Source organism: Pavona decussata, unplaced genomic scaffold, assembly GCF_977016875.1.
Source record: "Pavona decussata unplaced genomic scaffold, jaPavDecu1.1 SCAFFOLD_51, whole genome shotgun sequence".
NCBI lineage: Eukaryota > Metazoa > Cnidaria > Anthozoa > Scleractinia > Agariciidae > Pavona > Pavona decussata.
In genome coordinates this window covers 145,001-166,564 of record NW_028145473.1, presented here as the reverse complement: position 1 = coordinate 166,564, position 21,564 = coordinate 145,001, and the positions used below count along the sequence as shown (strand labels likewise).

Genomic DNA, 21,564 nt, shown 5'->3' with positions numbered 1-21,564 from the left:
CACAGCTTCTGTTTTAAATATCAAACTAGAAACAAACTAGACGTGATTTACAGAAAACACTTGGGGCGCGGTGGTGTGGGGTTTAGACCGTCGTTTCTCCAATTGGAATACCGCAGGGTCGGTGGTAGGAGGCTAACTAGCCTCTTGAATTCTGGCGGGGTCGTGTTGTTTGCTTAGGCAAGTATCTTATCTCTTAGTTGTCACGTGCGCTCTTCATCCATGCAGGTTTGTAAATGGATACCCCTTAGCCATTGATGCAGTATCAACATCAAATAATATTTAATTCGTTGCAGTTCGTCCTCGTGTCTCCCTTCATGCTGGACCTCATTACGCCATTGAAGGAAGTAACTTTACTTTTCCAACGTGTCACGTCACTGGGCACCCTACCCCAGTTGTCACTTGGAGAAAATTATCTGGCCAGTTATCCCAGGAGAGGGTGAGGTATAAAAACAGCAGGCTACAAATATTACATGTTCTTAAAAGTGATTCAGATGCATACTTCTGTTCAGCAACAAACGTTCTAGGAAGTGTTGAAAGGAAAACACTGCTAGTTGTTGTTTCCCTACTTCGATTTACAGTGAAGCCACCGGCGAGGGTTGCTTTATATTCAGGCGAAACTTTGACGTTAAACTGCAGCGCTACTGGTGATCCACAACCAATCATCAGCTGGAGAAAACAAGGAGGTCTACTGCCAGCTGGACGGAGCCAGCAAAGTAATGGCGATTTAGTTATTCGAGGCTTCCAAAAGAGCGATTCAGGATATTACGTATGTGTAGCAACAAGTGCTGGAGTGTTCGCCATCGAGACTGGGACCTACACCGTAATTCAAAGGGGTATGTTACTACTGAAGATACTACTTAGTGTTAATTGCCAACGAGTCAGCCGAGCGAAGACGCGAGGCTGGCGAGGCGGCAGCATTATAGAGCCGTGCGAAAGTACTGTGCTGGCGGAAAAAATCTCGAGTGATCGAGAGAAATGTTTGTAAGGTAAGATTCCTGAGTGTAAGGTAAGATTCTTGAGATTCCAATGACGTAATGAAAATTGCAACGGACCAATCGTAGCTCGCAGAGATTGTGATGTCAATCGCATGATTCTGATCGTCGATGCTCACCGGCTTTGGCATTTATCGAGTGTAGACCAAGTTTGAGGCAAGAAAAACGCCATAAGGTTTATTTGTTTTTATTACCAATTCTACGTGAGTGTACTTTAGTTAAGTGCCACTGTGGTATATTGATCGAGCTAGCAAGCTCAACAATCGGCCAGCGAGCCAAAAGAGTACTCGGCCAGCGTGCCAAATCCAGACAACGCCAGCGGGCATAAAGCAATCAAAGAAACTGAGAAACCTCTTTAAACTGAATTCAATCTAAGCAAAGCTAAAGCAAACGACAACTGTAGCAAACTATCGGCCAGCGAACCACACGAGAGTAAACTCGACGTCAGCCAGTGAGCCAACTTTGTCACCGCCAGCGAGCAAAAGGCAATCAAAGCAACTGAGATTTACAGTAACTTAATCAAATTCAAAGCAAAAATTAACGTTTCAAGCGACGAGCGAGCAAGCTACATTCTGGGAATCCAACAGCCAAAAAATTACAGGTTTGATTGTGAATTTGTACGGAAATACTATACTAATTGACCGATTCTTTGTACTCTGAACAGTTTTTGCGAAATATTTGAAAAAAGTGCCCCGCACGGGTCGATAAATTCGCTTCGAAATGGACTTGTAGTTCCTTCAAATCGCTTGCGCGTCTCTCGTCTCGCATTTATTATTATACGCGTTTCTTTCTAAGGCGTAAACAAAGACTTTTCTGAATAAATGTTTCATTTAGGAAAGCTTTCTGTGTGGTTTTCTTTCTATCTGTTCTATTCACTGTCGATTTTCATTGAGAAAACGTGAGAACTGTAATCTTGAGTAAACAAACACTTGCTCTCGAGACGATTCAAATTTCACCCATGTGATGCGCGGATCAAATTTCATCGAAATTTCGGAATTTTTGTACCTTCAAGTTTGCTGTTTGGAAAATTTTTAATCGGCAACTAGTGTATTTTATTCCATAATTAGTAATTTTAACTATCTTAGACCAAAGTGGTGGTGTTTTGTTTTGTTTTTGCCCTGTAAGTTATGTATTTTTACTGCACATGGGGTAGGAAATAACTACTTTGCCAATTTTGCTGAATTTTGGAAAACCTCTGGAAACGGCTGGTGCATAATGGGTTAATACCATTAACATCGGACTGGCCCATGCATCACAAAGCAAACAGTTTGTGCATGTCCTTTGCCAACTGTTCGAATACGAAAAACATAAAATAATTGAAATATTTTGTTACTGTTTATGCTCACATGTTAAAGATTTCACTTAACTATACAACAAGCCTCGGAACGAAATGCATGTAAGTTTCTGTGTAAAGCCTCAAAGAACGTTTTTGTCAATGAAATGTACAATACTATTGTTCATTGTCCAAGTACGTCATAACATTGAAATTGTTACTGTCTACAGCTTAAGAAGATAAAAAGTTATTGTTGGGTTCATTTTTGTTCTGTATTCTTTTGTTAAAACCGTAATATCGCGATAATTTAAAACCAAAAATCTCTTTCCATTTTGGCAATTCTCCGCCGTCGATCGAAATATTCACATAACAATGCAACACATTTCAAATTGTCTTCAATACTTCACTACAAAAAATGCCGTGCCCAAAACATGACTCTTTGTCTTCAAATGACCAATTACTATTTCTTTTCAATGCCTGCTCGTTGGCACTTAGCGAGAGCTATATCTAGTATAAAATGACCTACTATATATCACCACAACTACCTATAAGCTATCTCTAGGCTCGGATTGGATCCTTCTCAAATTCTTTCGTCGGTAATTCTTACCTCGAGGTTGACATGTTATCTCCAATAAATAACCGGGAGATTTTGAGAACACTTGTCGCCACGCCAGCACTTTAATTTTCGGTGGCTCTCTTAGTTCCGGGGGCTCTCTCTCCTCTCTCTTGTAAGCTTTCGCGTGGTGTCGTCCATGCTTGCCAGATCTCCGTTATTCCTAACAGCAAGACGTGACTGTACGATCAGTTTAAGTCGTACACAGTTTGTTAATTGAGTAATCTGTTTTCAAGTGTTGTAACACGTTTTCGATCTGTATAAAGTTTGACATATGATGCGTTTTGGTGACACAATCCCACTGCAGCAAAATAAACAATACTGTCTGTGTTTTTTTTACTGACAAACGTATTCGTTCTTCAAGGTTTTCAGCCTTAGCAGTGGTTGGAAATAAACTGCTTTATTATATGGCAAGGTAGTCCGTGCGATCTGATTGGCTCTTTCTTGGTCGGGATTTTACCATACGGACTGTTTCCATGGAAATGGTCATAAGCCGTGTATTTTTATGACAAGCGGCAAATTTGGCAAGTTAAGAGGCAATGTCAGTAAAAATAGGAAAAAAAAAAAAGATTAAAACATGTGGCCAAGGTCAAAAAATCGATTTTGCTCACACTTTGCCAGTTTGAAGGCCTAGGTAAGTAACTTAAGGATATTCAGTTAGTATTTTGAAATATTTCATATAATGGCAGAAAACCAAGAAAAACGGTCACCCTACCGGAAGCTCTGATTTCACCTCTCAAGCACTCGAAATTTTACACTTTTCAGCTTCTCGTTACACAGACATTTTCATAGCTGTAAATATTTCCTAAGTATAACTGAATACATCGATCCTTCCTCAGTCAAAACATGGCAATTACTTTCATCTCTGCTCGAGCGAACTGAGCCCGGATTAGCTAGACACACTTTTCAATTATGCAAAGTCTAAAAAAATCGAAAATCAGCGAGGCAAAAAGATGGCCGGTAGTGGCTCAAATCCTCTGATATTTTAACAAAAGACAGTTCAGTCATTGATTTTTAGGTTTACGGTTTTAAATCTTTAGGATCTAACAGCACTTTTTGCAGGAACGCCAATCAAAGTTCGAAAAAAATCTCACTCGCTTCCTAATCTGTGTCATGCATGAGTGACTTCGCTTCAAAACGGCGAACAGATATTTACATCCGTTGATTTAAAATAAGTCATATTTTAAAATATCTTACTTAACGATGTGTCAGATTCCCCGGTTAACGCGCTCAATAAATAGAAAAAAACCTGAACAGCAATACAACCTGGAACAATTAGGGGCTGTTTACATGGAGGGAGGAAGATTCTAGCACTAGGAAGATCCGAGAAGGCGGAAAAACTTTTCGTTTGCTTTACATGTAGAAATTTTGGCCGAAGTGGTCACCAAGTGGAGAAGGAAAAGAAGAATAACAGTCGACCTTGAGCGGCTGAAGGTCCGGCTACCGCCATGTTTGTTCTTTTTGTCCTTAATACTAGGATCTTCCGAGCGAAAGTAGTTTACATGGTGCTAGGATCTTCCTAGTCCTATGATCTTCCTATCTCTCAGCTAGGAAGTTCCTATCTCTAGGAAGATCCTCACGCTATGGCCAAGTACAACTATTTGCATGTAAACTGAATAGAGAATACATAAAGCGATAGGATGATCCGCCCTCTAGGATCTTCCTAGTGCTAGGATCTTCCTCCCCCCTTTTAAACAACCCCTAAATTAATTTTATTAAGGATAAGAAGCTTTATCAACTGTCTTCGATAGCCAATCGGAAGTAACTGTTCCCACGAAAAGCAAACATTGCATCATTCTCTAAATAAACAATAAATCTACTTATATTTCCATAGCTCTGAAACATTACAACTAAAACCAAAGTTTGTTGTTGGGGAAGTTCACAGACCTACAGAACAACGATGTCTTGTACATGTTCGTTCGATCGTACTGGGCTCTTCATGGGAGGGGGTATACGTAGTGAATTCGCAAATCAAAGATCAATAAAATAGACACAATACACCTGACTATACAGCCACGAGAGGACATCGGTATCGGCATCGGTATTTCCTGGCTAGTAAAAAGAATAAGCAAACTCTCACAATTCACATTTATTTATGAAATGAAATAATTACTCCATGGAATGTATCTCAATATACCCATCTCATACTGAAATGTTTTACTGACTTTTTCATTTTATTTAGGCGTCGTTAGTGCATCCAATATCCTCGGAAGCCTCGACAGCAAGTACCTTGTCAAGTTGATATCTTATTTAGCGCCAGTCCTCCAGAGCTCATCCCGAAGCAGGTTTGTGAAGTGTTGGCGCGCTAAGACTGATGGCTGGGCAGCATCTACATTTCACAGCAAATGTGATGGAAAGGGTCCCACTGTTACTATAATAAAAGTCGGCAGCTACATATTTGGTGGATACACTGACGCGTCTTGGTCTGGTAAGTACCAATTTATGGTAGTGCAATTTTCACTAAGTTTACTGCATTATTCTGAATTAAATATTGAATCAGGATCAGATATATTGATTCGATGTAGTCCGCGACAACTGTTTACCAACGAATTAGCATGCCTAGTTTAGTTGTTTTCCTCTGAGAAAGCGGGAGCTACGAGACTCGTAAAGGCCCGGAGTAAGAAAAGGAAAATATTTACATGTCGGTGGGAGAGGGGAGAGGATGCCCTCAGGGCAGCCCGAGTCGAAATTTTGGTGGCGTTCTTTTCTTTTTCCTTCATGTAATCGCAAATGTGCATCTTTCAATTATTAACTCGTTTTACAAGTATCAAATCCAGTTATCTCCTAGAGGGGCTATTTTTTTCTCCTATTGTCTTTATTGTCTTTAAGAAAAACGGTCCAATCAGAATCCAATATCTTAGTGCATGTCAGCAGGGATCGGACGGAAGTTTTATTTACTATCGTGACGTAACGTATCTGGAACTGAGAAGGAGCAAGCGGCCATATTGTTTTAATGTTTTAGATTCAAATATGCTGTTTACAGAAAGAAAATTTACCCTTTTGAAGCGGTAAATCGAAAGGATAAGTTCTAACAACTACTCGACGGTTTAAATGATGGAAAATGGACAGCTCGCGGCGAAGAAATTTAGTATTGACTGCGGACCAGATTGTGTTTCGCAAGGTTAAGAGCATGTCCATGAGAGGACCAGGCAGTGGTGATACATGCCATCTCACCGATTTCAATGAAACTTGGCCAGATTGAAGGGCCTACCTAATAACTTCAAAAGCCAAAGTGGTTTGATATTTGCAATTATCCGGGGGAGTTAGACCACCCCCCTGTTTTTTTACAAAAATTCCCATAAAAATTACTCTAAAATAGGGTAAAGTGAGGGACTCCTTAAGCTTGTAGAATTTATCCAATTCTATTGTGACTCCACATGAGCATAAGTACATCCTTCATGAGTTGTGTGCAGGAGTCTCAGATTATTTGATTTCCCTTGGACACCGAGCAATACCGAAGATTTGAGTCTTTAAATCAGAGTGGAAGCCAAAGATACGATAGCTTTACTTACATTTTCCAAGCAAAACTTCAATCCATTGAGCTGTTTACTTCCATAAGCGTGATCCGACGACTTTCTAATTCGCGTAGTCTATCGCGTATATTTAAACCTCAAATACCTCTCCATGTCACTATAGCACAGATCCCTTGGCTTTCTCACTCAGAAAACCTGCAATGTGTGTATTTCGGGCGAAATACAAACATGAACTAGGGAACACGATGGATCAACAGTGTATTGCGTGACTAGCTCCGAGCCTCATTGACGGTCAGCGGACAGAGGGATCGCGGTGGAGCATGACTTTTTTTTTCTGTAAATGGAATGGGTGAACAGATCGTATCTATTAGCTTCTATTTAAATCAAAAGAAACTGAGGAGATATATGAGAACTATTGACTACTTCGTGTGCTCGTTATACGTGTCTGTACAAAAGATATACCTTGTCAGTCATACGTGATTTTTTCATGCGCAACGTAAACACAAGCTACAGTGAAATTTCCCTGGGGAATTTCTTGGTGTTTACATTGGAAGGCGCTATCTTGGAAAAATTCCCTTCAGCTTTTCATAGTTGTTTCCGAGACAGTAGAAATTGATCCATTATACAGCTCAAAGTAAGCGTGAACTAACTCAAAGATGACCGGCAGTACTTGTTATATATCTTTAACTCCGTCTGATATGATAATTGACATTTTTAGTTTATATTTTGCAGTAATTGATTCCGACTAAAATTTAGTTCTTCACAGATTTCTCTTTTCCAGATGCACAAACAGAAATTCCCGAAGTAAGAGTCCTATCAGTCAAATTTTTCTGCTGTCATTCTAAAACAACATGATTTCAAATTATCAAGTCCTCGTTCACAGAAATTATGCAGCATCTGCATTCCCATACCACTTGCGCCACAATGATTAATTATATGTTAGTGGGAACTTTGTGTAACATTAAAAGACATTTCCCACGTACACCTTACGCTGTGTAGACAATGTCTCAACTTGCATGTTCATTTGCATCGCTCTGTGATTCTCATTGCAATATTTCAAACCGAAGTCGAGGTAATGAGCTTCTTCCTCTAAGCTCTTGTTCCAGAGATATCACTGCTCATCTCAGACAAATCTCTGTAGCAAAATGTTGTGTCTCGTCCGAGAAAGAACTCATTCTTGCACGTGCGGGATTGTTCGGTGAAGACGGCTGTGACTTTACAATTTGTCCAAAGCACCGGGATGAATTAGGTGTCAAGTTCTGGACGTCGATAAAATGCCAGCATCCATTCCATGGCAATCGAAAGGGAAAACGGGAGAGGGGTATTAACCTGCGAATGTCTAAAGAAATCAAGAGAAAGTGGAATGTAGTGGTCCCTGTTGGAGCAGGTAATGTGCTTTGTTTCATTATCCCTTGAATTTTTAGTCTCATTTGTTTTCAAAAGTTATAGAATTTGAGGATTACCAGCCATTGTTGAAAGAGGGAGGGGGGGGGGGGGGGGGAATCCGCCTAACAAATAATTCATATATTTTGTCATTTTCTATGCGAACACAGGTATCTGTAGAACTTGTCGTGGTAAACGCCAAGCCGCCATCAAGCTAGAGCTCTCTCCAAACATTCCGCTGCGCCAGGAGCAGAGAGAGGAGCAGCAAATCTCAGCAGACCTGCCAATGGAGCTGGCTGACAGCGCGGTTGCCGAGCCGCACGCGCACGTCCGATTTCAGTTACCGCCAGAGGAAACATCAAGCGAGGTATTGTGTACTCCATCAGCTACTTTTTTATCTTGTTGTCGTAACGCTTTGGTGTTTTGCAAATGGAAACGATCTTAGAAAATTTCTCATGTTTGAAATGCGGAATGCGTGTGTTCAGTTTCAACCAAGTGATTAGCATTCGTGGTTTGGTACTTCTTAGGGTGCTGAAATCTAAAGCGAATTGAGATGTATTGTGGTACCTTTTAGATTATTGAGCCGAGAAAGAGTATAAGTTAATGTCAGTCAACTGTCACTTAGTGTATTGATTTAGAGTTGGGTCTTGTTTATATGGGTAATAAAGTGTTGGGACCACGCCCACAAAACAGAATTCTAGTACCTATAAAGTTTTTTTTTTTTTTTTTTTTTTTTATTTCGGACGATCACCCCCGTAACTTTTATATGGGTGTCCCCCACCCCTACCGGACACTTGCAGGCATTTTTTATCGTGGTATCACATTGCTTTGATTATTACTCACTGGCAAGCCTGCAGAACAGGCGTTATCTATTTATTTATTTATTTATTTATTTATTTATTTATTTATTTATTGATTGATTGATTGATTTATTTATTTATTTAGCTTTTGCTTTTTTTTTCAGGCTAGCGAAGGCAAGTACGAGACGAAAGGGGGCGCAAATGACGCGCAACGGTAGGGGGCGCGAAACCTTTTTTTCATTATTGTTTTATTTTCGCGCCCCTCCCTTCGCTCCCTTCGCTCGTCTCGTGCTTGCCTCTACTCGCCTGAAAAACGCCAAAAAACAACGCCTGTGCTACAGGCTACTCAATGGCTGTTGACAAATTGTTGCTAGCCTGGCTGGTGAACGAATAATATTGCAAGCACTAGAAAACGTGAAGGGGCAGGGATTCGCCTTCTCTCCCCCGTTTCCTCGCTTTATTATTCGCTCACAGCTACTTCGTCCCGATCTCCACGACAGTGAAAACCTCGGACATCCTCGGGAGCGCCAGTTAGTGTCCTTAATAGCGAGGGTCCGTAATGACGGAAATTTATTTTAGTCAAATGTCTGTAATTTAGTTTTGCTAGGGATTTAGCTTCTGTCTGTATATTTGTGTCAGAATTTGCTACCACCGCCTAGCCCTCGTAGCACAAGACAGTGTTCTTGTATTAGCCAGAGATTCCCCATAACGCTATTTTTTGTTTATTGTAGGAACATTATTAAATACTCAAGTTTTTTTGTTATTTTCAGCCCGGTGACCACAACTCTGATGTCTTCTCTCTGTCGTCTCAAGGGTCAGCGCGGGACGCTGAGACCTCGCAAGAATAGCAGCCAACGCCCCAGGTTGAGCAGAAGCTTCAGAACCTAAACACATCCGTCAGGAGAACATCGGACAGGAGCGTCAGTCCTGTGCGATCCCAGTGTAAGTCTGATGTACTTACTATCTCTGCCTCCACACAGCGATATTACAGACGGAAGGCTGAGCAGGTAGTGGCCGTCGCAATGGATGCTATAGCCCCTGGAAACTCCACATGGCTGTTTGAGCAGGTACGCGGCAGGAATGAGACGATCCAATCGGTTTCAAGTGCAGGCGAAAGCACCTTAGTGTCAAGACTGGACAGATGTTATGAAGAGGCGGGATCCTGGTACAACAGACAACAAATATTGTCCCTTTTTGTCAGCGACTATTCAAAGACAGAATTGCTAGAGCTCATTCCTAGCCTCACAAAGGGGAGGATCGATGAGGCAAGAAGGCATGCCTTCAAGAACAAGCCTGGTCAGGCCATCGATCCACCAACTCTGCAGAGGACTCGACTGGATCCGGTTCAAGTCGATCACTTTCTTGATTTTATATCCAGCCCCTCATTTCTCCAAGATGTGGCATATGGAACAAAACATCTCAAGTTATCAACTCGTGAAAGAACTGAAATCCCAAGAGTAGTGCGCACTGTCATCTCGTCTCGCCTAGTTCAACTGTACTTGAAATATTGCACCGAGTCTGGGTTTGTACCCATGAGAAGATCAACATTGTTTAGCATCATCAAGGTTAGCCTTCCAGTCACTATGTTTAACAATAGTTATAATAGAGTTGTGTAATTGAATTGTCTAAATTTTTTTCTCATCTTGACTCCGGCACATACAATTGTTTGGCATGACAGCCTTACATTTCTTGCGCCGACACACCCAAGATAAATGATCCATAAACATAATAAGATATACAATATAATGCTGCAAAGGAAAGTAACTGACATCCTTGATCTCAGAAACTTGATTTGACTTTCTGTTACAGATATGTGCAGCGTCACAAAAGAAATTACTGGCTGGCCTAGACAGCACGCAAACCGACGGAGTCGATGCGCTAACTTCTCTTGAAGATACCATTCACCAGCTGCACCACCATGGTAGGCTAAGTTATGTTTGCAGCACATTTCATTGTTTGTGTGTTTTCCCTTTTTTTCATTGTGGTTTGCATCATCATGGCCTATGCCATCATGACGTCATATGACGCATAAAAACAATCTCATGTCTTTTCTGAGCGCGCCCTATTCAGAGGCTTGTGATACAAACTGTTAACTCACCGGTATTTCTTTATTTTCTGTCTGATTTCCTCAGGTCTCGACAGCGAGACTTCAAGTTCTATCACACGTCGACTAAAAGCAGCAAAACAATATCTCAAGTCAGATTTCAAGATCCATGTTTGTCAAGAGGCGCCCTGTGCGGACCACTGTAGCGTACATGCCCTCAGCAGTGGACAGAGTGATCATTGCGGAACATGCCAGCATCAACACAATATCTGCTGTGATCGCTGTGACGACTTGAGGAATGTCATCGTTGATATTCAGTTAGCCGTGTCCTCCTCTGATGTAGACTTTAGGTAATAATTGAAGAGTTTATCTCACTACTTCTTGCATGATCATGAGTGGTTCAGTACTTTATCAACACCACTTTCATAAAAAAGAGAACAATATGATTTTTTTCTTCAAATGATTCCAACTCCACAGTGATCCAGACAGACGAGAAGAGCTAAATTATAATGTCGAGAGTGCTCTACCCAAGCTGGAAGAGTGGAAGGCGCACATCGTCCGAGCTGTTCACCAAGATGTTGCAAAATCCTTTGTGGTCGACCATCTATCGATCAGTCAAGTACTATTCGTCATGGACTGGGCGATGAAGTTCCTCCCTACCAGTTTCAGAGAGACCCAGAGAGACTGGTTTGGGAAAAAAGGAAAATCGTGGCATGTGACGGTGGCAATCACAAAAGATGAAGCTAGCAACGACATTGAGGTGATTTTCTACGTGTTATTTACTCAAATAAATGCCACATACATACATATACATACATACATACATACATACATACATACATACATACATACATACATACATACATACATACATACATACATACATACATACATACATACATACATACATACATAAAATTTAAGATAGAAAATGTAACACAGTTACTCGAGTTTCACGCACTAAGCGATCATCAGACTGTACCGTTAGGGTTTGTAGAGTTATAATTTAAGGAGGGCGGTTGGAGCGATCTTGCTTCTAATTAAATTATAACTCTACAAACTCCAACGGCACAGTGGGATGATCGCTTAGTGCGTGAAACTCGAGTAACTGTGTTACATTTTCTATCTTAAATTTATATTTCGCTCTGCATGTTTTTGCATCGAGCACTCCTGCGACTGAGTGAAGCAATCATTGTATTGTTTCTTTGTTTACATACATACATACATACATACATACATACATACATACATACATACATACATACATACATACATACATACATACATACATACATACATACATACATACATACATACATACATACATACATACATACATACATTCTGGATACATGGATTCTTTCCTCCATCCAAGTTTTTACAATAAATGTCCAAATTCCCGTGCGCTGATTGGCTCGTAGCTATTGTCTATAAGAGTACAAACAATAAAAATGACGTCAGATGTAACGCGCGCGCTTTCTCAACGAAAAAATAGCCAATTCCACTCGTACTTTTTCCATGTTATTGTAAAAATCAAATCGACGGCAGTTTTCTATGGTCTATGCTCTTATAGACCATAACATGACGCCATAAAATGTCCAAAACTTGGCAGTTCCACTTGAGTTTTGAGCATTTTTTGAGGTCATTTTATGGTCTATAAGAGTATAGACCATAGAAAACTGCCGTCGATTTGTTAAATAAAAGCTATGAAAATGAGACTTGGAGGAGATGTGTCCTTTAAGGTCAACAACAGGAAAAGCTGACGTCTTGTGACGTAGGAATTTCTTCACGATTTTAAAATGTTGGCCATCTTTGATCCGCCATTGTGGATTTCTTTATTTGCCCAAAACCTCAGAAAACTACCAAAATTAACAAAATGAGATTAAAGACAAAGAGGAAATACTCAAAAACAGGTATATTTTTGTACATAACAAAAAATATGAATCTTTTTATTTCTGATAAACCTGCTTGTCCAAAATTGGCAGCCACTGTGACATCAAATTCAGTGAGCCGTAGGACCTACGATACCAAATTGTTCCCAAATAAATTTTTCAAAAACACTCGAAGCCTTACAACTCATTTGCGCAAATTTAAACAAGGTTTAACTTTGAATGTCAGCGCAGGCAGAATCTCCCTGCGACTGTCTAATCGCAGTATTAGGTGAAGGGTTAATCCGATCAAAATTGATACATAAAGGGTTCTGGTGTGCATATGTCTTGGCACTAAGTACGCAATCGTGACAGTATTATAGCTAGGGTCGTGTTTACAATTATTTTTCAGACAAGGACCTTCATTCACATATTTGACGAGTGTACTCAGAATTGGTTTGCTGTGGCATCTATCCTGGAGCACACGCTAACGACTCTAAAAGGACTGAAGCCCCATCTTTCAGAAGCCTTTCTAAGGTCGGATAACGCAGGATGTTATCACACCGCTTTCCTGATACTCTCCTTACCAAGCCTCGGAGAACGTACCGGAGTTAGAATAGCCCGCTATGGCTTCAGCGAGCCACAGGCGGGAAAAGATATATGTGATCGTCGAATCGCCTCAGTAAAGAGTCACATTAGGCGCTTTGTTAACGAGGGAAACGATGTGCAAACAGCAGCCCATATGAAGGCTGCAATTGAGTCACATGGCGGAGTGAAAGGGTGTTATGCGTCAGTCTGCAAGGTTCAAACCATGTCACAGACAATGCACAAACATACTATGACAGGTATACAGGCCCTAAACAACTTTTGCTATGAAGGAGGTGGGCTGAGGGCATGGCGGGCGTACGACATTGGCCCTGGAAAGTTCTTCCCCTCAGCTATGATTGCAACGTTTGGTACTCTACAGGGGGCAACTAATATTGAGACGGTACTGCCATTTGGAAGACCAAGTGTGGAAGTGGGGACGTTCATGACAGCAAGGCCTTTACCATCATCTTCTGTCGAACCCAGACCATCTCAGCCAGAACCCGCTACCCCTAGTGAAGAGGATACTGAAGATGAAGACAAGATACACTTCACATGTCCAGAAGAAGGGTGTATCAAGGTATACCAGTCACTTTCTGCATTGCTCGATGTGGGGAAGCACTTAATAAAACTTGAACGCGAGACACAGTATGACCAGATCAAGCGAAAATGGGCTGAAACCTGCCTTTCCCTGTCTGGTGGTTATGTTCAAGGCGTTCCTTCTTTCTCAGGTGCATCCACTGCCAACCAGCCCGACAATTCGAGCATGCCGCCTGCAGAAAAAGGATGGGCCCTCAAAAAGGCGAGGAGTACAGTACCTTTCTCCGAGAATGCAAGAAACTATTTACGCCAAGTGTTCCTGCAAGGAGAAGAGACAGGTCACAAAGCTAACCGGGCAGATGTGGCAACACGTATGAAGGGATTACGCGATGATAGCGGTAAGAAAAAATTCCAAAAGGAAGAGTGGTTGACCACCGCGCAAATTTCGCGCTATTTTAGTAGGCTGTCAATCCTCAATAAGAGTGGTAGACTGCTTCGAGATACAGCGTCAGCACCTCCACATAAAGATGATAATGATGATGAGGAGGATGATATTTCAACAGAAGAGACCGCTGTCATCCGGACAAGGCAACAGATCAGGCGCGAGTTGGATCTGTAGCAATGCCGAACTATTATATTACTATCGTAATACACAGGGAACCCAAGATGGTTGTCTAAATTCTGAATACTTTACTATTGGCAATAGCATATCGGAGCTTTCGAACGTTAAATAAAGTAATTTTAATTCAGTAAAACTAATAAAACGGGCTCGCCGCCTACACATGTTTATATGTTCTGGGGTTATTACACCATTTTGGCTCTCCATACAAAGTCTTACCAGTGTTCTCAAAGGTCACGCTGCACTGAGTTCACACAAAGTTGAGAACTGAATATAATGAATTCTTAGTCACTCTTTCTTGACGTGAGTTTTGGCCGACCGTGATACAATGTTATTGTAGCAAATACTACATGTCAGTTGAGTTCAGTTGTTTTCGTTTTTCGTCTTCCTCCCGCGACCTGTCTTTCCGCTGACCAACAACACGGCTCAGTGTTAGTCACGCCATACACTAACCGGTACGACCTAAACGTCAATACTCGTATAAGTGAGCCCGAAATTCAGTCGATACAGGCTTTCTGAGTGGGAGACCCAAAGAAGCTACGCTTTATTGAAATGGAGAAGTGTTTGAGGTTTAAATATGCGCATTAGACCACGCGAAATAGAAAGTCGGCGGATCACACTTATGGAAGTAAACAGCTCAACGGATTGAAGTCTTGCTTGTATAATGTAAGTAGGCTTTCGTATCTTTGACTTCCACTCTGATGTTTATATAAACATGCAAACCTTTGGTAGTGTTGTCTAAGACATTATTCCATTCTATAGCAAGAACTGTACGTGTGACTTTGAGGAGGCGTCTAGTTCAAAACGTGCTATATGCTGTCACGTTTGACTCGACGTTTGTCAACAACTGTCTGCTATTTACTAAAGTTAATAAGTTTCATATCCGAATTGTTTTGAATCTAGATACCGAAATAAAAGTCTTTAAAATCATGCTAAGATTATGAGTGGTTATTTTGTTTGGGCTTGTGAAGCGAAAACTAGCAGTTACCTCGCGCTATCAGGTGAAACTAACTTAGCATGCCGATTTCCGACTGTTACTAGAACCAGTTATTCCATAATTTTGATGAAAATTCCAAATATTATTATCATATGATCTACGAGAGAATCAGTAGATCCACATCTAATAGAAATGAGTGGGAGAGATGCTTAAATTCGCTCCCAAGTTGTTTTTTTGCTGTGACTATTAGATTGCATTAAACCAAAATCTCGTGCAAGATGTGCAGGGTTTGAGCTTGTCATACACGCTAAAAATAGCAGGTCCTAAAATTTTCTTTATTGATTTGGTTAGGCCAAAGGAAGAACTGAACCGTGATAGTTGTATCTTTTTGGGGGGAATTTTGTCATTGGAGATATTTGGCCACAAAATCACCATACTTTGCTATGCTATTTTACCTAGTTAATTATTAACTAGCATTGATTGACAGTTAATTAATCAAATAAGCTGAGACTCCTGCACACAACTCATGAAGGATGTACTTATGCTCATGTGGAGTCACAATAGAATTGGATAAATTCTACAAGCTTAAGGAGCCCCTCACTTTGCCCTATTTTAGAGTAATTTTTATTGGAATTTTGTAAAAAAAACAGGGGGGGGTGGTCTAACTCCTCCCGGTAAATTCCAAATATCAAACCACTTTGGCTTTTGAAGTTATTAGGTAGGCCCTTCAATCTGGCCAAGTTTCATTGAAATCGGTGAGATGGCATGTATCACCACTGCCTGGTCCTCTCATGGACATGCTCTTAAAAGCTTAAAGTGCTACTATGATGAAATTCACGTCATTCTAATCTGAGTCATTTTAAAACATAAACAAGTAGTCTGTACGTGAAGAAGAATGCTGTTTACTATTTTCAAATATCTCTTTTTGTTCCGGAGATATTCAAGTTTTTAAAATATGCAAATTAGCCAAGTGATGACGTCATAAACTCAACCGAATTTTGATCAAGTATTATGAAAAAAGATATCTCAGCCAATTTGTATCAGAAATGCTTGATTCTTTGCAGTTACATTGTTCTAGGTGCGCTCCACAATATGAGCCTATCAGTTTTGTTACCATGGCAACATACTGGGTTCCAGTCCTCCCTGATACTTAAAGCTTTGCTGGCCACCTTTGGCGTTCTATTTTGATATTTGCCAATGGTGCCTCATCTGCATGATCCAGCAAGCGTATAAATATGTTAGGTCGAGTTCGTGGGCTTGTTAATTTTTTTCAAGCTGAAAATCACTAAAATATTGAAATCAGGTTGGAGGGGACTGGAAAAGAGTGAGTTGCCATGGGAACCAAATTTTTTATAGCCGTAGGTGTATTGCCTTTAGAACTATTAGCCTGCTAGGTTTCAATGGTCTCTGCTGTAAATTGATTGAGATAGCTCTATTTATATACTTGATGTTATATTGAGTTGAGAATATGACGTCATCAGTCATCTTATTTACATATTTTACACATTTTTCAAACTTAAATATCTCCGGAACCAATGCAGATATTTAGAAACGGTAAACGGCGTTTTTAATCTTTCCTAGAATGCTATGTGATAAACCTTAAAATTCAAGAGGTAAAATTTTGATCATAGTAGCACATTACGGCTGCACTGCAGACTACGTCGAACTAATGCCGAAACGTTACTGGAAATCCACTTCATAAAAAAATTAAAGGCTTGATTGTCAATTTCTACTAAAAGTTTTCGTGTTCATTGAATATTGTCTTCTGTCTTCTGAGTCAGATAATGTTGTCTGCCCCGGGTAATGACGTTTTCCGAAAGCAATTTCTGGTATGATCCCGAATAATGTACTGCAATAGATAAATAGGAAATATAAATAGCCCTAAACAGCGCGTGAGTCAGAAATGTATCTGCCCCTGTCACGACGCTTTTAAAAAGAAATTTCCGGTATGATCTCGAGTACCGTAACGTAATATTTCAATTTCGCAGGGAGGAATAACTTTCAAATCTGCTAAGCGTAGAATGGAAATAAATCAGACACAGCTTAACGCGTAAATGCCAGTATAGGCATCTTGTCTTTGTTTTGTTTGTTCGTTTTTGTTCTTTCTTTCTTGTTTGTTTGTTTGTTTGTTTTTTAACTATTTATTGTCGTTGCTGTGTTCTTTCCTTTTTTCCGTCTTCTTTCCAGAAGCTTTTAGTTCGCTTCCTCGAGCTTGCTGGGAAGAGAAACGATTGCTATGCCGGCTACAAACAAAGCAGTCACGGTATTTCGCGACGCTACAGTGCTTTCAACTAATTCTGTTCACTTACAAAAGGACATCTGAGCAGCAAGCTGGAAAATTGAACACTTATATCGTAACATAATCATGGGTTTTATATTCTAATTCGCTCACCCGCTCAACCGAATATAAAACATTTATCATGTAATAAGCAACTACTTATGGGGTGTGTCAACACGAGCCGTGTACGACCCTCTTTATTATGTCTTCAATATCAACTGAATTACAAACAGTGTATTCATAAACAATATGGCGTAAAATATAAGAAAAACAAAATTACAACTGTATAGCACTAATATAACAATCAAAGCATAAGCTAGAATAATGCAAAAGCAAAACATGACAAGCCAAGACTTGAAAAATAAACCACTTGATAAAATATAGTCATTGGGTATTTAATTTAGAGGGCGAACTGAGTGCGGTCGTATGACTCGAATGAATACAAATCGAGGCCTCAGCATATATATACCCGACGCCCCGCTAATGAAGCATTGTGACAAAGTGTCACAAACACCCAAAAATGAGGTTACGTAACCCATGATAAATACATAACCTCAATGTTATTACTCTCACTTGTTATTGATGTGAAGCGCATGCGCCACCTGAAAATAAAGCGTGACTAGCCTGCAAGCTGTGCTTCAAGCGCGTGTTAACGTTTTCATTGCAAGCGGTGAAATCATAATATACTTTGAGTTATTCCGAGTCACTCGCTTTCTCCTGCAGCAAAAAAGACTGTTTTGACGCTCTTATCAAAATTATTCAATTATCACCTTCCAGAAAATAAACTGCACTTTTACTAATTCATTTTATCTGCTGGATAAAGTTACGTATCCCTCGTTGAGCAACTGGAGGCGGAATGTAAAATACGCGGGCATTAGAGTAAAATTAAAAGGTGTAAATGATCAATCAATCAATCAATTAATCAATCAATAAATCTTTATTTAAACACGGTAAAATCCATCAGGAGTATATATTTTTGTATAGGTCTCAGCGCAGAATCATAAGTGACGTCTTGTTATCTTCAGTAGCAAGCGGTCGGAATTAGCAACGTATCTTTTAGGGAACCGTAACAGACGTCAATATTGAACTTACTATACAATTAGCTGAAGTGTACGCTTCCAATTGGATCTGTGTTCCGCTATTTCTGTATATGCACGGGTGAACATTATAATGCTGTAGTGGGTGGCATCACGTTCATTTTCATTAATAAGCGCTCAAAGATACTAAAAACTCAGAGTATAATTAAAAATCGTTTCTCCATTTTATTCTCCTAACACAGTTTTTCTTGCAATAAGCACATTCCGCGTATATTTTACAATTTTGGCTTTTTAAAAAGGTGCTTGGAGTGAGCGCTTAAGAGAGCGCTTAATCCAGGAAGGGCGCTTCAGAGTTAGCTGTCTTCAAGCGTTGGCGCTTTATCATGGAAAAATGGTAACTACGATGTTTGTACCAATGCTGAACAAGTGTTGAGAAAGAAGAAATTAATCGCATTTGACAAAGGAAAAGGGTACAAAATGGACTTAAAGTTCTAGAAAAACTGAAACAATACGCAACGCTTTATCAACTTATAGTGTGACGCGATCATGGTCACATTTAAAGGTCGTCCAGAGAAATCTGTCGCGGCGCGATGGTGTAGTAGTTACCAGGTCGCACGGATCGCACGGTCGGTGGTTCGAAGTTGCTGTGTCGTTTCCGTTAGACACTAAACTTTTCCCTGCATTATCTCTCTTCACTCAGGTTTGTAAATGGGTAATTGCGACATACTGCTGGGGATAACTGTACGATGGACTAACATCTCATCCAGGGGGAGTAGCAATACTTCCAGTTGTTCCTGCCAGAGAGGCCGGGTTAATCTCCGGCCGTGTGGTCCATTTAGGCTCGTAGTGCGATTTTATATTTTTTTTATCCAGTGGCATCAAAGAAAGAAAGATTTATGGACAAGAAATATATACAACAAAGCTTGGAGTGATTTCGTTTTCATTATCTGGATTGCATCTTAAATCAACATTTCAGCCGCGACCACTTGACGGTACAACATTTGTTCCCTTAGTCTTACAGAAACGTTCTAGGGATCGCAGACCGAGTGAACCAACAACAACAAATTAAAAAAATTGAATGATTTATTCTGTTGTTGTTTTTCTTGTCTTTTCGTGTTGTTTTTGCTTTATTTGACTATTACCTTTGCAAAATTCGTGTCTTATTCGTAACTCGCTATCTCTCAACTAGTTTTTTCATTTTTGTATTTTTCGTGGTTAATCCCCATTTAGATAAAACAGCAGTTACGTAATATGCGATTAAGTAATTATGAATTTATTTTGTGTTGGAGGATGGCATTATATAATTAGGCTAATATGAAATGAAATCATGTCAATATGTAATTATAAAATTATCTAAAAATGTAAATTTGTTTTTATAAACTAAGTTGATAAGGTGATTTATGTAATGTTTAAACACGAGCAGTAGTGTTTTATCGGGATTTAAGACCACAAGGCGTAGCGGAGTGCTTTTAGACCCGATAAAACACGTGCTGCGAGTTTTTTTGAACGGCTTCAAAAACATTCCTAGAAAAGCGTGTGTCAAGAGAGTTCATAACAATAATGCTTTTGTGAACATTGGAAATTAACATGCGAGAAAAACATTAAACACTGCATACTAATGAGAAATGTTTTATCGGGTTTTAAAACCACTGCACGTGATGTTTTATCGACCATTTTATAGATCAATGGGCCTATGAATTATTAATGAGTTTTTGAACCACTGTAAATAGATTCTAGAGCTATCGAATCCCTGTACGGTGGCATCATTGGCCATTTCCAAGTTGCTGTGGACCTCATTATGAAAGCGAGGCCAAGTGCAAAAGCTTTTCATGTGATAATTAGTTTTGCTTGCATAAGAATGAAAGCTAATTTACATAATAAAAACTTTGCACTTAGCCTCGCTTTCATAATGAGGTTCACAGCAATTCAAAAATGGCTAATTACCGTAGATGATAAAACCGAATACTCGTTTCCAGTCCACCACTGACCCAACACCACAGTTTCTTTCGAAACTTGCCCTTGTCTATTTTTTATAGATATATTTCCACAATAATGGTCAGCCAACTGTGTTTGTTTTCCTTTCCTAGGTTCTGGCAGTTATGCTTCATCCAGTAAATCATTTATCTTCTCACTTTATAATATCAATGGCTACGTTCCCGTTAAGCTGCAGATCAAGTCAGGGAAAACCAGTAGTGCTATATACAGACGCTCTAGTTATGGACCAACGTTTGGTGACGGACACGACATCCACATATCAAGCAACGCAGGGAGCAACCGAAATTCTTACACCTGTTGTGGCAACACTTACCCCCTCCCCCCAGGGTATTCTTCATCTTGTTATTCCTGTACATTTTATGCAGGAAGATATGACTTCACTCCCACGGATATTGAAGTATTCTACGAAACAACCACTTAGGACAAACAAACAATATACTGTGCTTCCCGTTAACCGAAATTAACCGGCTGACTCTTGAAATATTTAAAGTTTAAAATTGTGATGAATGTTCTCCCGGTCTCGCCACAGTATCTTCGCTTTTTCGTTTCCATTTAGACAGCTGCAGTTACTCTGAGGATCCCTTCAGTCTTCGCAGATCAAGATTTCTGTCGTTTTTATTTATTTAATTAATTTTTTTTATTATCACATTTCTTCTGACTGAGTTGTACCGACGACACAGTCTGTTTGGTTTGCTCTGAACGGGTCTGTCATAGACCCTTCTCTAAACTGGTGGCAGAAAGTTCAAATAAGTTAAAATTAAAAACGTGTACCAGCACTAGAAAGAGCACTTTTATATTAGCAACCCTGCAAAGTTTTAGTATACCAGGTGTAATATCAGCTAAGAAAAATGTAAGTTGAAAAATGAAGAATTTACAGACGTTTATGTGACTGGGGGTATGACGTATATCCCCAGTCATACAAACGTCTGTAATTTTGTCAAATTTCATTTTACATTTCCTAAGCTGATATAACACCTAATATGCTGAAACTTTGCAAGGATACTAAAGTAAAGGTGCTCTTTCCAGTGCTGGCATAAGCTTTTTACTCAGTTCAATTTTAACTCATTCAAATATGTTGCCGCCATTCCGGAGAAGAGTCTATCATAGGTTACCTGGTACTAGCCTAG

General features: G+C 39.9%; 3 protein-coding genes and 1 pseudogene across 4 annotated transcripts in view; 3 read left to right on the top strand and 1 right to left on the bottom strand.

Annotated features, from left to right (window-relative positions):
- Positions 1 to 21,564, top strand: part of LOC146480926 (uncharacterized) — a 142,848-nt pseudogene that overhangs the window by 13,770 nt on the left and 107,514 nt on the right. Inside the window, exons 3-4 of the transcript XR_014864497.1 lie at positions 294 to 833; positions 5,061 to 5,306. The product of XR_014864497.1 is annotated as an uncharacterized LOC146480926 (transcript). The remainder of the gene's footprint in view (positions 1 to 293; positions 834 to 5,060; positions 5,307 to 21,564) is intronic.
- The window catches only part of LOC146480930 (uncharacterized), a 122,791-nt gene that overhangs the window by 34,027 nt on the left and 67,200 nt on the right, over positions 1 to 21,564 (bottom strand). The gene's annotated exons all lie outside the window — the stretch shown is intronic.
- Positions 7,354 to 9,528, top strand: LOC146480937 (uncharacterized). Its single transcript, XM_085108608.1, has 3 exons — positions 7,354 to 7,738; positions 7,905 to 8,101; positions 9,305 to 9,528. The coding sequence occupies exons 1-3, from the start codon at positions 7,354 to 7,356 to the stop codon at positions 9,380 to 9,382; spliced, it is 660 nt and encodes a 219-aa protein (XP_084964734.1). The 3' UTR covers positions 9,383 to 9,528.
- Positions 10,344 to 14,774, top strand: LOC146480936 (uncharacterized). The gene is made up of 4 exons (XM_085108606.1): positions 10,344 to 10,455; positions 10,667 to 10,928; positions 11,056 to 11,338; positions 12,859 to 14,774. The coding sequence occupies exons 3-4, from the start codon at positions 11,210 to 11,212 to the stop codon at positions 14,188 to 14,190; spliced, it is 1,461 nt and encodes a 486-aa protein (XP_084964732.1). The 5' UTR covers positions 10,344 to 10,455; positions 10,667 to 10,928; positions 11,056 to 11,209; the 3' UTR covers positions 14,191 to 14,774.